This window comes from Eleutherodactylus coqui, chromosome 4, assembly GCF_035609145.1.
Source record: "Eleutherodactylus coqui strain aEleCoq1 chromosome 4, aEleCoq1.hap1, whole genome shotgun sequence".
Classification (NCBI taxonomy): domain Eukaryota; kingdom Metazoa; phylum Chordata; class Amphibia; order Anura; family Eleutherodactylidae; genus Eleutherodactylus; species Eleutherodactylus coqui.
In genome coordinates this window covers 86,396,933-86,412,842 of record NC_089840.1, presented here as the reverse complement: position 1 = coordinate 86,412,842, position 15,910 = coordinate 86,396,933, and the positions used below count along the sequence as shown (strand labels likewise).

At 42.0% G+C, this 15,910-nt stretch overlaps 1 protein-coding gene across 1 annotated transcript in view; it reads left to right on the top strand.

Annotated features, from left to right (window-relative positions):
• The window catches only part of TSPOAP1 (TSPO associated protein 1), a 168,560-nt gene that overhangs the window by 96,060 nt on the left and 56,590 nt on the right, over positions 1-15,910 (top strand). The window contains exon 6 of the mRNA XM_066601563.1: positions 4,474-4,557. Coding sequence (XP_066457660.1) covers positions 4,474-4,557 — 84 coding nt within the window. The remainder of the gene's footprint in view (positions 1-4,473; positions 4,558-15,910) is intronic.

The window sequence follows — 15,910 nt, the reverse complement described above, 5'->3', positions numbered from 1 at the left end:
ATTTTATTTATTTTTTTTACACATTTCTGGATGAATTTCTGGCAAGGGCTTATATTTTTAAGCCCTTCCCGAAAATTCATCGTGAGATCGCCCGCAGCCCATTGCTTTCAATGGAGCCGGCTGTATTGCCGACTCCATCGAATTCAATGCGCTGGACAGCTCAGGCCCGGTTTCATTGAAACGCGGCTAGGAGCAGATTTTTCGGGCGTTTTTTTTTTGTTTTTTTTTCCCCCGACCCCGGTCACGCGATTTGTGGATGCGCATCCGTCATGCGATCCGCAAATCGCGGCAAAAAACGCCCGTGTGACTAAGGCCTTAGACTGTCAATATAAAGTCTGAGGTTATTGCTGCCAATGATATTGCAGCAAAGAATACAGGGTACGATCACCTTCTTGGCCCAATCTACATCTGGAGTGTCGATATTCCGGGTGACTACACAGTGTTAGTCCCAACAGATATAATGCACATATTCCACGTAACGTGCTGATCTATACAGGGTAGTTGCTATACAGCGAATACTCCAATATTTCGGGGTCACTGTGATAGTCTTATGGGTAAGTTAAGAGAGCTCCCTAGTAGGAACGAGTATTGAGCATGCTTGTTAAGGTTGCCAGGACAATCCCTATGCTAACCTATGAGATACCTTAAGGAAGCAATAACTGTGCCCTATATGTGTGCGTGTTTTTTAGAGAATATTTATTAAAAGTATTTTACTTTTTAAGGCCACCTGCAGACGGCCGGGTCGGATCCGGCTTCTTGCAGCGGGACCCGACCCGAGCGTCTGCAGAGCAGCGCGGGCACTCACCTGCTCTCGCGGCCCCGGCTCTTTCATGTGCCGGCAGCCGGCGCATGCGTGCGCAGAGTGGCGTCGGTGGACGGTGAGTGACGTTTCTGTGCGGGGCTCCGTGAGCCCCGCACAGAAATCGTGCATGCCGCGATTTGTTTGCCGCGCGAGATTTTGCGGAATTTCCGCCCGGCTGCAGGCGGCCTAAGTCTATTCTGTGAAGGGCCTGATTAGAATTATAAACTTTCCTGCACTCTGTGAATTATTTCCTTTTTTATATTGAAACCACATTGGCAATGCGCCAATGCAGTGGTGCAATGCCGGTTTCAATAGTGTCCATAAATATAAGAAATAGTGGTCTAGCTATCACGTCACTTAGTTCCCTTAGAAACCTTGGATGTATTACACCTAGGCCCGGGAACTTATCAATTTGAATCCTCTGTAACCGACTCTGCACTTCCTCCTGTGTTAGGTATGCAATATTTAGCGGGGGGTTCGTTTTATTCCCCTGTATCCCGTGTGATATTTCTTTTTACTTCGTGAATACACTTGAAAAGAAACTATTTAATAGATTTGGCTTACCCCCTCCCCCCCCCATCGTCTTCTATGATTTCTCCTGCATTATTTGTTAGAGGGCCAATCCTCTCAGTACAAATCCTTTTACTGTTTATAATTAAAGAAGTCTTTCTACCTTCTCCTTAGCAGTTTTATCTTTTTTTTTTTGACCTATTTCGTTTTTTGCCCCAGTATTATTTTAGTGCTTCTTCGCTGCCTTCTTGTTTTAGTAGTTTAAACGCTTTTTTTCCCCGTTTTTTGATCCCCTTAGTCTTGTCAAACCACAATGGTTTTCTTCTACTTGTAGTTCTTTTGTTTTTAAAGGGTATGAACTGCTCACATGAGGTAATTAGGATGTTTTAAAACTTCTCCCATTTCTCATCTGTGCTGTTATTTGTGAGGATTTTGTCCCAATTAATGTTACCGATAGTAGTTCTGAGCTGATTAAATTTTGCTTTACTAAAGTTTAGTTTTTTTTGTTGTTTCCTGATGAGGCTTCTTATTGAATCACAGCTGGAAATCAATTATATTGTGGTCACTATTTCCCAAGTGTCCTTGCACCTGCTCCCCTATGATTCGGTCCGGTTTGTTAGTACTAAGTCCAGAGTGGCCCTCGCTCTAGTTGGCTCCCGCACAAGTTGGGTAAGGTAGTTATTTTTATTTGTTCTCAAGAACTTATCACCCTTGTGAGATTTGCAGTTTTCGTCTTCCTATATTATATCCAGATAATTAAAGTCCCCCATAATAATTACTTCATTCTGGTTTGATACCTCTTCTAGTTGCCTTAATATTAAGATTTCAGTTTCTTCTGTTGCTTTTGGTGGCCTATAGAAAACCCTTATCAGTATTTTATTATTTTTTTCTCCCTGTATTTCTACCCATAGGGATTCCACTTGTTCATCTCCTGCACCTATATCTTCTCTTAGTCTCGGTGTTAAGTAGGATTTAACATAAAGACATACCTCTCCCCCTTTCTGTTACCCACGGTCTCTTTTGAAGAGATTGTAACCCTGTAAATTAACCGCCCAATCGCACTTACCATCAAGCCATGTTTCCGTTATTCCCACTATATCGTAATTTTTATCAGTCATTCTCGCTTCTTGCATTTGTTGCCATACAATTTATACGGTGGTTGGTGTTCTTTATATTCATTGTGCTATTATTGGTACTATTAGCTGTTCTGTCAGTTCTAACGCTCCGTCGTTACCCTGCTCCCACTCTCTGCTCCACGGACTCCCGCTGATGTCACTTCCGGTACGTCACTTCCGCTTGACCAGACTGACCGGGTATCAGGAGAATAATGCAGGAAAAATGGCAAATATTATATTTGGTAATTTGGTTTCCCCTTAAGGTACTTGCGAAAATAATGCACCCAACAAAAATCAGATGGGTACATGACCTCATCAGAAACTGATAGTTGTGCTGTAGCCATTATAGATATAGTGACCTAAGTTTGATGTTTTGCAAGAAAACTATTCTTTCTTTTCTCTACTGTCAGCACAGTGTCGGTCCAGGTCTCAGTAATGCTTGACAGTCTGGTTACTCTGACATTCATTGTCTGACAACCACAGCCTTTTTGTTGTGCACCAGGACTGTGGCTGTTCTCTCCCCCTTACCACCAACTCCTGACAGTCGTGGGCCCAAACAGATGCCATTCATCACTTCTGCCCATAGGGTGTCCCTGACTTACCTCTCAAAGGGCCAGCGCATGCACCTAGCTTTCCCATCCATAGTCAATCCTGAAGGGTCTTAGTCTATTTTAGGCTGCCCCTTCCACTAAGGGGTAGCTGAGCAATGAGGCTCTTTAATGTGCAAAGATGCTATATTGTTGTGACAGTTTTTTCCTGGTTTTCATCTATACCTGTTCCACCCAGCTTTCCTGTCTTTTTTACTCCTGAGCTCTGCTTGTATTTTGATCATGCTCACTTTTCTGCTTGCGCTGACCCTTGACCTGTTTCACCGTTGTGCAAGAATTCTGCCTGGCCTGACTTTGGCTCTGATCTATGACCACATCTGTGCCTGTTCCTAAAGTACCATGTTACGGTAACCCTTCCCAGTTTGCGTCATCTTTGTCATAATTGAGACTACCTCCGGGTAATGATCTTTAATTCCCTGCAGTGAAGACAAGATCTTGATTAGTAATGTGAAAACCAGGTGACCCCCTAGTGCTGCCCCCAGATCTGGACCTAAGTCAAATGGTTTTTGTGGCACACCGGGTCCACATCCATTGTCTTGACACGTTTTTAACCCTTTCCAATCCAATTTGTATTCTGGTTTTCCTAGGGGAGCTTACTCTTTTTCTGCTGTTATACAACGGCGCTATATGCTGGCTAAAGCCAGTACTGCATGAGGTGACACATTGGATAAGCTCCGACTGCAGAGAGGCTGGCAATATACAGTAAGAGAACCCCAACGGACGTCTTCCAACATCAGAGCTGTACAGCCTTAAATCATAATGTCTTTAGACGTCAGACAGTGGATTGGAAAGCGTTAATGATGATGTCCGTCTGCACATCCCCTATAAACAGTCTGTCAGTTTCAGTTTTCCAACTCAAGGCTGGGGAGTGGAGGGGGGGTAAGAAGTTCCATAAGAGGAGATAGACATTTTCCTGTAATACGATATATTACAAAGTTTCTTATTTTCACTTCTACTATTGATTTTATGATAACAAAATTGAATGACCGTTCATCTTTAAGTGTAGAAGTTGGACAGTACCTGAGGACCGAGCCTGATAAGAGGAGCCGTATAGTGTTGGACAGTACCTGAGGACCGAGCCTGATGAGAGGAGCCGTATAGTATCTGTTTGCAGCATGCACAGGGTCAATGTTGAACTACTAGAGGAAGAATTGAGTATTTCATATTGTTTGCATCTAATGTAATGCTTCACACCCAAATATAATATTGTTGTGCTGTGATTAAACTGCGCAATGCGTTTCTTGCGTAAGCTGGAGGGCGGTGACTGGGATGATAAACTTGAGCTGTATTTCTTATGTGAAGTATACCAAACTGCTTTGTTTGATCCTTTTAGTTTACAGGGGCAGTTGTGCTAACTTTTATCATAATTCACAAGTACATATTTAATGAAACTGTGCAGCTCCCGTTTACTTACGTGAATGCTTATATTTTTTTATAGGAAGGTGAATTAAGTAGAAAACGGAAAGAATGTGAAGTTTTAGAGCAAGAGGTAACGAAGAAGCAGAAGAGATGTAAAGAATTGGTAAGGAAATGCGTATGCTAATCTAATCATCTGTACATCTGACTGGGGCTGCTGTAGACATTCTGCAGGATAGCTCTCTTTTTCCTCTTATATGTAAACGTTTATACAGTTATGAACCGGCAACCTGGCGTTACATTTATAAAATACATTCTTTAGTTCAGGCAGTTTGACTTTCTCTTTCGCTCTGTATCTCTGTGTACCCGAGAGATGATGGGTTAACTTTGAAATGGTAAAACCAAAGCTGTCATTGTATGTAACTCATATAGTGTTCTACTGAATGTAGAGATTTTCCTGGTAAAGGGGTCATCCAGGTACAAATCCACTTTGTAAAATTTGAGCCAAATAAAGAAAATTAAAACAAAGTGTACGTGCCTGCCCTCATCGTTGAGGATAGGTATGCACTGTTTATTTTATTATTTTCACTCATTTGGTTTTAATTTTAACCCCTAAGCACCGCAGGACATAAGTTTTACGTCCTAGCTGCCTGGTTCTTAAGACAACAGGACATAACCTTACATCCTGTGCATGGCATGGGCTTAGAAGCTGAGCCCCAGCCATCTGCATCGGGAGCAGTCCGTGACTGACAGCCGGCCTCCTGCTGTTAACTCTTTACGTCCAGTGATCAATGTTGATCGTGGCATGGCTTTACAAAGGGTGACGCCATTGGCCTGCAGCAATGTCATCGTGGACGGCTGATGGATTGCTCTGGCAACTGGACACCATTGCCTGGTGTCCGGGTCTGCCATGCCATATGATCTCAACCAACAGCGATAGTGCATTGCCGTACAAGATGTTTGTTGTGGAAAAACCTAAAAAAATATATACACTACCGTTCAAAAGTTTGGGGTCACATTGAAATGTCCTTATTTTTGAAGGAAAAGTACTGTACTTTTCAATGAAGATAACTTTAAACTAGTCCTAACTTTAAACAAATGCACTCTATACATTGCTAATGTGGTAAATGACTATTCTAGCTGCAAATGCCTGTTTTTTTGTGCAAAATCTACAAAGGTGAATAGAGGCCCATTTTCAGCAACTATCACTCCAGTGTTCTAATGGTACAATGTGTTTGCTCATTGGCTCAGAAGGCTAATTGATGATTAGAAAACCCTTGTGCAATCATGTTCACACATCTGAAAACAGTCTAGCTCGTTACAGAAGCTACAAAACTGACCTTCCTGTGAGCAGATTGAGTTTCTGGAGCATCACATTTGTGGGGTCAATTAAACGCTCAAAATGGCCAGAAAAAGAGAACTTTCATCTGAAACTCGACAGTCTATTCTTGTTCTTAGAAATGAAGGCTATTCCATGCGAGAAATTGCTAAGAAATTGAAGATTTCCTACAACGGTGTGTACTACTCCCTTCAGAGGACAGCACAAACAGGCTCTAACCAGAGTAGAAAAAGAAGTGGGAGGCCGCGTTGCACAACTAAGCAAGAAGATAAGCACATTAGAGTTTGAGAAACAGACGCCTCACAGGTACCCAACTGGCATCTTCATTAAATAGTACCCGCAAAACACCAGTGTCAACATCTACAGTGAAGAGGCGGCTGCGGGATTTTGGGCTTCAGGGCAGAGTGGCAAAGAAAAAGCCATATCTGAGACTGGCCAATAAAAGAAAAAGATTAAGATGGGCAAAAGAACACAGACATTGGACAGAGGAAGACTGGAAAAAAGTGTTGTGGACGGATGAATCCAAGTTTGAGGTGTTTGGATCACAAAGAAGAACGTTTGTGAGACGCAGAACAAATGAAAAGATGCTGGAAGAATGCCTGACGCCATCTGTTAAGCATGGTGGAGGTAATGTGATGGTCTGGGGTTGCTTTGGTGCTGGTAAGGTGGGAGATTTGTACAGGGTAAAAGGGATTCTGAATAAGGAAGGCTATCACTCCATTTTGCAACGCTATGCCATACCCAGTGGACAGCGCTTGATTGGAACCAATTTCATCCTACAACAGGACAATGACCCTAAACACACCTCCAAATTGTGCAAGAACTATTTACAGCAGAAGCAGGCAGCTGGTATTCTATCGGTAATGGAGTGGCCAGCGCAGTCACCAGATCTGAACCCCATTGAGCTGTTGTGGGAGCAGCTTGACCGTATGGTACGCCAGAAGTGCCCATCCAACCAATCCAACTTGTGGGAGATGCTTCTAGAAGCGTGGGGTGCAATTTCACAAGCTTACCTCAACAAATTAACAGCTAGAATGTCAAAGGTGTGCAATGCTGTAATTGCTGCAAAAGGAGGATTCTTTGACGAAAGCAAAGTTTGATGTAAAAACAATGTTATTTCATATACAAATCATTATTTCTAACCTTGTCAATGTCTTGACTCTATTTTCTATTCATTTCACAACGCATGGTGGTGAATAAGTGACTTTTCATGGAAAACACAAAATTGTTTGGGTGACCCCAAACTTTTGAACGCTAGTGTATAATTTTAGTATTGTAGTAGTGCCAACAGGCAGGAAAAAAATTGCATCATCTTCTATCTTTGGACATTCCCTCGAAAAACGCCTCGTCCATTGTTCCGGTAATTTTGATGGGAGCACTGGAAATTGCCGAGCATTTATACTTGGCAATGCTCAACGCTCTATTGATATGAATGGAGTGCTGGTGTGCGTTTGCTTTCTCTACTCCATTCTTGTGGGGCCCTTAGGGACCCCCGTTCTCAAGACCGGGAATTACAATGATCGGACCCCCTACCGATCATAAAGTTAGGATAACTACATGTCCATATCCACACTATTTTTCCAATACAATAGCAAAGCTGTGGCAGCATGTAATGATGCAAAAAGTAGCTTCTTGATTAAAGGAGCATATTTTATTGTTTCACAGTTTTAAAAGAGGCGACGTTTCGACCTACAAACAAGGGCTTTTTCAAGCCAACAAACTAGTGAAAACACGGTTCAGACTCCATGTTCCGTATCTATTCCACACTATTTTTCCTGCAGTCTTTGGATGAGACTTATTATCTTCGTTTCCACTTTGGAGCTACTGCAATATGTTGTAGCACTTGTAGGTTCCCATAATGCCTATTGATTTTAATGGAGATGTGGGTGCGCTGGGTTCAGAGCCGCGTACAGTCAGTTTATGTGGCAGTTTATATAAATGAGTGTATATACATGCGGACACATGAAGAACTCGGGCTTAAAGAGCTGAGAGAAATATGGTTATGTCTTACAACAAGGTATGTATATAAAGGGATTGAAGTAATGACTAATAAAATGTATGGCCTGGGCTTGTAATGGGGTAATTCTTAATAAAGTCATTGCTTGGTTTTGATAACATTCAGAATTATATATTAATTAAGGGTGCTTCCACTTACAATTTTTGGTGGTGGTGGTGTGTGGGGGAAGTTTTATTTTTTAGCCTAATCTAGAAGTGGATTCAGCATGAAGGACACATAACTCTGTATTCACATGCCACACAGCAGATATCCACAGCGGAGCCCTGCATATGCAATAGTATACTGGTGTTAAATCACCCTTAAACAATAACCCCAGTGTATCAAATCAAAATATATCTGTATGAAATACAATAATATACGTCTCTTCTTTTTCGGATCCAGTCCTGGTTTTAGTTTACTGGACTCGTATGCAAATCTGAACGGTGTGAGCAAGGCCTAAAGGACTTTTAGCAAATATATTGCCAAAATGCTTTTATGTGACTTTTGATAGATATTGAACCCTCTTGAGCTTTACAATGTGTTTCATGGGTGGACTTTTCTACATACTAAGGCGATCTTATATTGTATACTGAACTGGTTTCATCATGGAGACTCCAAACAATGGGTTCAAATTGACAGCGAAACGTTGGACGCTCTTTTGACAGAGAAACGATGGTTACGTAAGGCAGATAGACCTGGCTGTATAGGAGAACATAACTGCTTTTACCTTCTGGTATCTTTCAATTTTGGGATCAACAGACCTTAAAATTTGGGGCTTACCACCTTTCCTAATCCACTAGTCCCAATGTTTAGCTATGCAGCGCTTCCTATGGGGAATGGGCCTGGAGAAATTCTTGGTCTGTCGAGGGTGGAGACTCCTCATATACAGTGTTATACTCACAATAGAAAGGTACTTTCCTTTCCCTGGGAGTAGGTCTAGGGGTCTGTGGTTCCTTCATGCTCAGCTTTCCAGTTTCATTGGGACCTAGATCTCAGGTCTCTAGGGAGCTAACCCTCTTTGAATCTTTAAGCGTTTTATCTTTTCTCCTCTACGGTCTGCTCCTGGGGCTGTCTGGACAATGTACATCTCTACCCTCCTATTTTCGGGTCTAGGGGTCGGAACTGCAATAGTTTTTTTTTCTAGAAACTCCTTGATAAGGCCATTCACTTTAATACATAAATCTTCATCATGCTGTGCTATTCGATAAAAGAATTTCAAGCTATTTTCCAGATGATATCATACCCCTTCATATTTTCACTCCATATATGCAAAGTGCCCTTCAGCGTGCTGGAGATGTACAGAGGTGGAAGGCACGATGGCACAGATTTGGTGGGAATATCCTTGGATTGAACTTTTTTTGAGTGTCCATTATTGGGTTGTATAATTAGAATGTGTGGCTCTTCTTCCTGTTGGACAATGGAGCTGGTTGTACTATCCATAGTCCTGGGCAAAGCTTTTCTCCTTCAGGCCCACGCTTGGTCGTCCCCCGGTATTGGAGATCCACTGTTTTTCCTTCTGTTCAAGACTGGCTTGACGCCTTCGAGAACTTAAATCTTACGGAGGTGCTAATTGTAGAGGACTCTGATTTACATGATAAATATTATAAGGTGTGATAGGCCTGGCTGATATTTTGGGAACCACCATCTTTCGCAGAGTGGATGCATTCTAACAACTCCTAAATGGGTCCCTTCTCTCTCCCTTATGGCTTCCTATCTTGTAGGGTTTATATATTGCCTTCAACTGACCTGCAACTTGCTTCAGTTTCACTTACCGGTCACTTGTTTTCTTTATACACTTGTAGTAGAAATTCTACAGATATTTCCTCAAGTGTGTGTGTGTGTGTGTGTGTATATATATATATATATATATATATATATATATATATAATGTGTATAGATACAGATATATATATACCGTGTATAAGGCGACGGGGCGTATAAGACGACCCCCCAACTGTCGCCTTATACGCCGGGAATATGGTGTAAAAAAAAAAAGCAGTACTCACCTCTCCCGGCGTTCTGCGGCGCTGCTGCAGGCTGTCGCTCCCTCCTCGTCCCCAACAGAGCATTGCTTTCTGGATGCGGTGCTTGAAATCCCCGCCTCTAGAAAGCTAATGCTGTGATTGGCTAACACACGTGCCGTCAGCCAATCACAGCCATTCAATGATGTCATTCAGTGGCTGTGATTGGCTAACACAAGTGCGCCTTCAGCCAATCACAGCCATTCAATGATGTCATTCAATGGCTGTGATTGGCTGACGGCACGTGTTAGCCAATCACAGCATTAGCTTTCTGGAGGCGGGGATTTCAAGCCCCGTATCCAGAAAGCAATGCTCTGTCGGGGACGAGGAGGGTGCAACAGCCTGCAGCAGCGCCGCAGAACGCCGGGGGAGGTGAGTACTGCTTTTTTTTTTTTGACACTTTCTTTTTTTTGTATTACCGGCGTATAAGATGACCCCCGACTGCAGAACAGATTTTTCGGGGTTAACCCTTTCCAATCCACTGTCTGACGTCTAAAGACATTCTGATTCATGGCTGTACAGCTCAGATGTCGGAATATGTCCGGCAGGGTATTCTTACTGTAGATTACTGGCCGCTCTGTTGTCAGGGGGCCTCTTCAGCATGTCACATACTGCAGTACTGGCTCTCGCCAGCAGATGGCGTCATTGTATAATGGCAGAAAGAGAGAGCCCCCTAGGAAACCCTGAATAAAAAATTGGATTGCAAAGGGTTAAAAGGTCGTCTTATACGCCGGAATATACGGTAATATAAAATATTTGTATATAAAGTGACACATTGAAAATGTAGTTCTTTCTGCAGGTATCCTGTTATAGAGTAGGAGGAGCTGAGCAGATTGATATACGGGGTGTCCTGGTTATCAATATACTTTTTTAACCCCTTAGTGACTAAGCCTGTTTGCACCTTAATGACCAGGCCAAACTTTGGAAATCTGACATGTCGCTTTAACATAGAATAACCCCGTAAAGATTTTGCATATCCAATTAATTCTTGCATTGTTTTTTCAACATATATTGTACTTCATTCAGGTGGTAAAAATAGACCCATATGATTTTTGTATATTTATTAAAAGCGCCAACATTGCAGAGAATTTTTTTTTAACTTGTCATTTTTTCACATTTCCAACTGCAGTATTTTAAATATGAGCGAACGTACTGTATGAATTTTTGATTATATATATTTCCATCTGTTTACTTTTTCTGGAAGCATATGTAACAAACTTTTTTTTTACAAATTTAACAATAATTAAAAAGGCTCATAAGTGTCAGAAAGATAGATACCCCCACAGATGACCCCAGTTTAAAAATTGTACCCCTCAATATACTCATTAAGCGGTGTCATGAGTATTTTGACCCCACCGTTTTTTTTAAGGCGTTAATACAATTTAAACGAGAAAAAAATAAAATTTTATATGTTTTCAAATATGTCATTTTAAAGACAGCGGGTTTTGGGTTTTTTTGTATAGTACACATGCAAAATTGGTACCCCTGTTTTCCCCATGTTCAAAAATATACCAGAAATATATTGTAGCCCTAATCTTATGTCTGGATGCACAAAAGGGCCCAAAGGCCTCATTCACACAACTGTATGCGTATATTGCTGCGGGGTGTCCGCAGCGTTTTACCGTTCTGTGTGATTCTAGCTCTGCTGACAGAGGCCGCTCATGGCAGCGAGTGTACTGCTCATGACCGCGTTTCTCAGATGAGGTCATGCGCAATGTGACTGTCTTTTTTTTTTTTTTTTCCTTATTTTAAATTCTCCACTCTGTTTCATAGCAGGGTTGCATATGAATCGCCGTCCATACGCAATGCGTTGCATACAGTAGTTAAAGGGGTTGTCCCGCGCCGAAACGGGTTTTTTTTTTTTTCAACCCCCCCCCCGTTCGGCGCGAGACAACCCCGATGCAGGGACGTACAGACAGCTTACCGGAGCGCTTACCTTGATCCCCGCGCTCCGGTGACTTCTATACTTACCTGTGAAGATGGCCGCCGGGAACCTCTTGCTCCGTGGACCGCAGCTCTTCTGTGCGGTCCACTGCCGATTCCAGCCTCCTGATTGGCTGGAATCGGCACGTGACGGGGCGGAGCTACACGGAGCCGCTCTCTGGCACGAGCGGCTCCATAGAAGACTGCTGAAGACCCGGACTGCGCAAGCGCGGCTAATTTGGCCATCGGAGGCCAAAAATTAGTCGGCACCATGGAGACGAGGACGCTAGCAACGGAGCAGGTAAGTAAAAAACTTTTTATAACTTCTGTATGGCTCATAATTAATGCACGATGTATATTACAAAGTGCATTATTATGGCCATACAGAAGTGTATAGACCCACTTGCTGCCTCGGGACAACCCCTTTAACAGCTATTTCTCTATGCACAATAATCACTGATTTGACCGCCTGCTGGACCAGTTGGCCCAGAATAAGCAGAGATGTAAAAGAATACAATGTAAGTCTGTTGGTGGTGTTGGAAGACTTTGGGAACCGTGAAATATATTCTGGTGGCCCCTTGTGCCACCAAAATAGTACTAACCTGTCAAAGCATGGATCCACAAGACCTCTGAGTCCTGTGATATGTCACCAAGACATTTGCAGTAGAACCTCTGCACTCACACCGGGCAGTTGGAGTGCAAAAACTGCATTAGCAAAATTGTGACCTTTTTTACCATGGTTAAGGCTGTTATGGTAAAAAAACACAACTGTTTAAAAACTGCTGAAAAGCAATGTGCAGTTCTGTAGGGGCAGTTTCTACTGCACCCAACGATCCCTTGAACACAGCCTTAAGTCCTGTTAGTTGTGTGGTGCGGCCTCCATTAATTGAACTTGTTTTACTAGCATATCTCACAGATGCTCAATTGGATTGAGATCTGGGAAATTTGGAGCCCAAGTCATCACCCTGAACTCTGTCAGGTTCCCCAAACTATTCCTTTAGGCCAATGAGGTTGCTTCTGAATCCGTGTTACAACTCACAAGATTCATCCTCACACACAATTTTTTCTCCTTGGACAAAGAGATATATTCTTGCAACTCGCTGGAACCGCCATGGGCAGTAAAATGGCACCGCAATATGCCAACCTTTTCAGAGTTACTTTCTGGCATCTTGCTACAGTAAACTACTGGCCTACTTCCGCTACATTGGTGACCTCATAATTATGTGGACCAGTGGTTCCCAAAATGGTCTATATGAACCCCCAGGGGTCGATTTTTGACTTGCTGAGGGTCAATGTCAGCAAGAAATTTTTTTGGGGGTGCACGAGATGTAAATGGGGGGCCATGTGAGCGGACTCCATTTAGGCAGATCATCATCAACATTCTGTAGGCATTCTATAAATGACAAAATGCACCTTCCACAGATTGTGTACATAATACTTATAATAGACAGAAATTACTTACCTCTTTGATATTTCATAAAATTGGATATGTGAGTTCGCACAAAACATCTTGGGCTCTGGCGATGGACAAAACAGACCTCTGCAGTAGCTGATTTACCTAAAAAGTTTCTACTGCGCATCATTTTCCCGTGATCTGTCAGAGCCTAAGAAGTTTTGTGTGAACTACACCTATCTGCTTTGTGCTGTGCTATGTTCATCTGCAAGATTTTCATACCGGCAGCAAAGCATTGCGCGCGCACCTGCTGCTTATCCTGCATTATGGACTATTGCAAGAAAGTTTTTGATACCTTTTCCATCTTCATAGCTTGTGGAAAGGGGTTTTAGCGTGGTCGCCAATCTTCTTACAAAAAAAGAAATTGATTGCACATCACTGGATGTGGAGATTTGAGATCATACCTCACTAATTTGAAGCAAAATATTGAACAATTGCTATCAAAACATGAGGCTCATCCCTCCCATTAACAGCATTATTTGTGTACTAATTTTATGTAAGAATTTTACTAGGTTTTGATTTTTTCGGCCCAAATTCAAATACTTGCATTTTGTGTCTTTTCAATAAAGATCTGAATAAAAATTGTACATATTCCTTTTTTTTTTTTTTTTTTTTTTTTACTATTGTCCACTCTAAAAACCCTATCTAAGTGAGCAACACTGTCAGCTGTGGAAATCTCATTTGACTTTAATAAGTTAAGGAAAATTCAATATTATGCTGGCTGCACACAGCTGGATTTACAAATACCACCCATAACATGCTATTGAGAAATGCTTTTTCCTGCACACGAGCGGAAATCAATTGCGATTTTCAGCTCGCGGAGGAAAAATAGAAGCACATTCTATTTTTAAACAGATTCTGCGTGGACGGCTTTCATTGAAGTCAATGAAAGCCGTTCAACCCGCGGCCCTTCCGCAATTGACATTATAGAAAGGTTGTGGATCCCCCGGGAAAAACGGGGGTTTAAGAAGAAAAATCTGTGCTGCGCATGTCCGACGGCAAGACGTGCGGACCATCCGCAGTACAGAAAAGAAGAGTAAATGACAGGTACACGCGGATGCCAGCTGGACACTGGGTCAGATTACGCTGAGGGCTCCCACATGCAGAATCCAACCCGGTCGTGTACAGCCGGTCTTAGGCAGGCAGAGGGTCTACGGGGCAAAAAAGTTTTGAAACCTCTGATCTGGACCAACCGTGAACAAGAACTAATAAAATGTCATGAGAGATTCAATGCATTTCACCCCACCATAAACTTGACATTCAGCTACTCATATACCAAAATTAACTTTTTGGACACTGCCATAAAAATTGTACCAAAAACAGATTGATCGACCCAAATACCTCAGTTGAGAAAGCTTCCACCCTAAGCACATCGAAAAGTCCATTGTTTACAGCCAGGCCATCAGATACAACCGGATCTGCTCCAACCCAACAGAGAGGAACATTTATATCCTCTTAAAAGGACATTTTTGAATCAGGGCTACCATCCCACCTCAATTGATGACCAAATCACCAGAGCCACCAGGATAACCAGAAATCAACTAGTCTGATACATAGAGAAGGAAGGACAAAATTGTGTACCTCTGTGACCTACAATCCACAGCTGCAGGTATTAAGGAAAACCGCTAATTAACTCCATCATAGCTCACACAAGGATGACCATCTGAAAATCATATTCCTGGACCCTCCGCTTCTGTTTTATAGGCAACCTCCAAATTTGAGAAACTTTTAAAATTGGGAGTACATTGCCCCCTGACACACAAAAAGGAACTTATACCTGCAATGTAAGGAGCTGCAAGAACTACAGACTGCGGAGAGGATGCAAATTCCAAACACACAACAGGACTTTAAGATTAGCGGGATATTCACATGTTCAACATCCAATGGTGTGTACCTGATCCTGTGTAGTAAATGTCCTGTTTGGGCCTTTATGTTGGAGAAACAGGACAAAAACTTAAAGCGAGGATGAGGTCTTATTGCCACAAAATTAAACCGAGTAATACAGAATTACCTGTGGCCGAGCATTTCTCTAGTCACGGACACGACATAGAAGATATGAAAGTTATGATACTAAAAGGCAATTTCAAGTCACAAGCCATAGAAGAATTTAAGAATATAAATTCATAACTTTTGACACTTTTTTTAATAGACGATTTAATTATTCACAAAGATGTGACTGGGAAGTATGAGAAATCTATAGCACAGATAACACTATAGCCTGGTGATGCCCTAACACTAATTCAGGGGCCATAAAACCTTCACTTCCTTACGATTGACTATTCTTTTAAGTGCACATTATTCACATCCATGTATGTGCCCTGTCATAAGAATGTGTGTATAAAACTGCGTGCCTCTTTGGATCCATTTCATTATGCTTTGATGAAAGACTCTTAAGTCTGAAAGCTTGCATTTACATGATGTATTTTTGTTAGTAATTAAAGGTATCATCTACAAGATTACTTGGTTTCTCTTGCTGGGAAGAATCACATTTTGCTCTACTGGCTAACACCGTACCAAACCTTTTTTCATTATACCAAACTATTGCTGAATGATTTTTGCAGGGAACATTCTGCTGAAAAAGACCACTGCCCTTAAAAAATACAATTACCATAAATGGTCTGCAACAGTACGTAGGTGATGTGTGTAAAGTAACATCGTAGTAACGGTATGTAAGGCCTGAAAAAAAGACACGTCCATCCAGTTCAGTCGATAACACCCAATGTTGATCCAGAGAAAAGCAAAAAAAAAAATACAATGAGGTGCAAGCCAATTTTACCCATTTAAGGG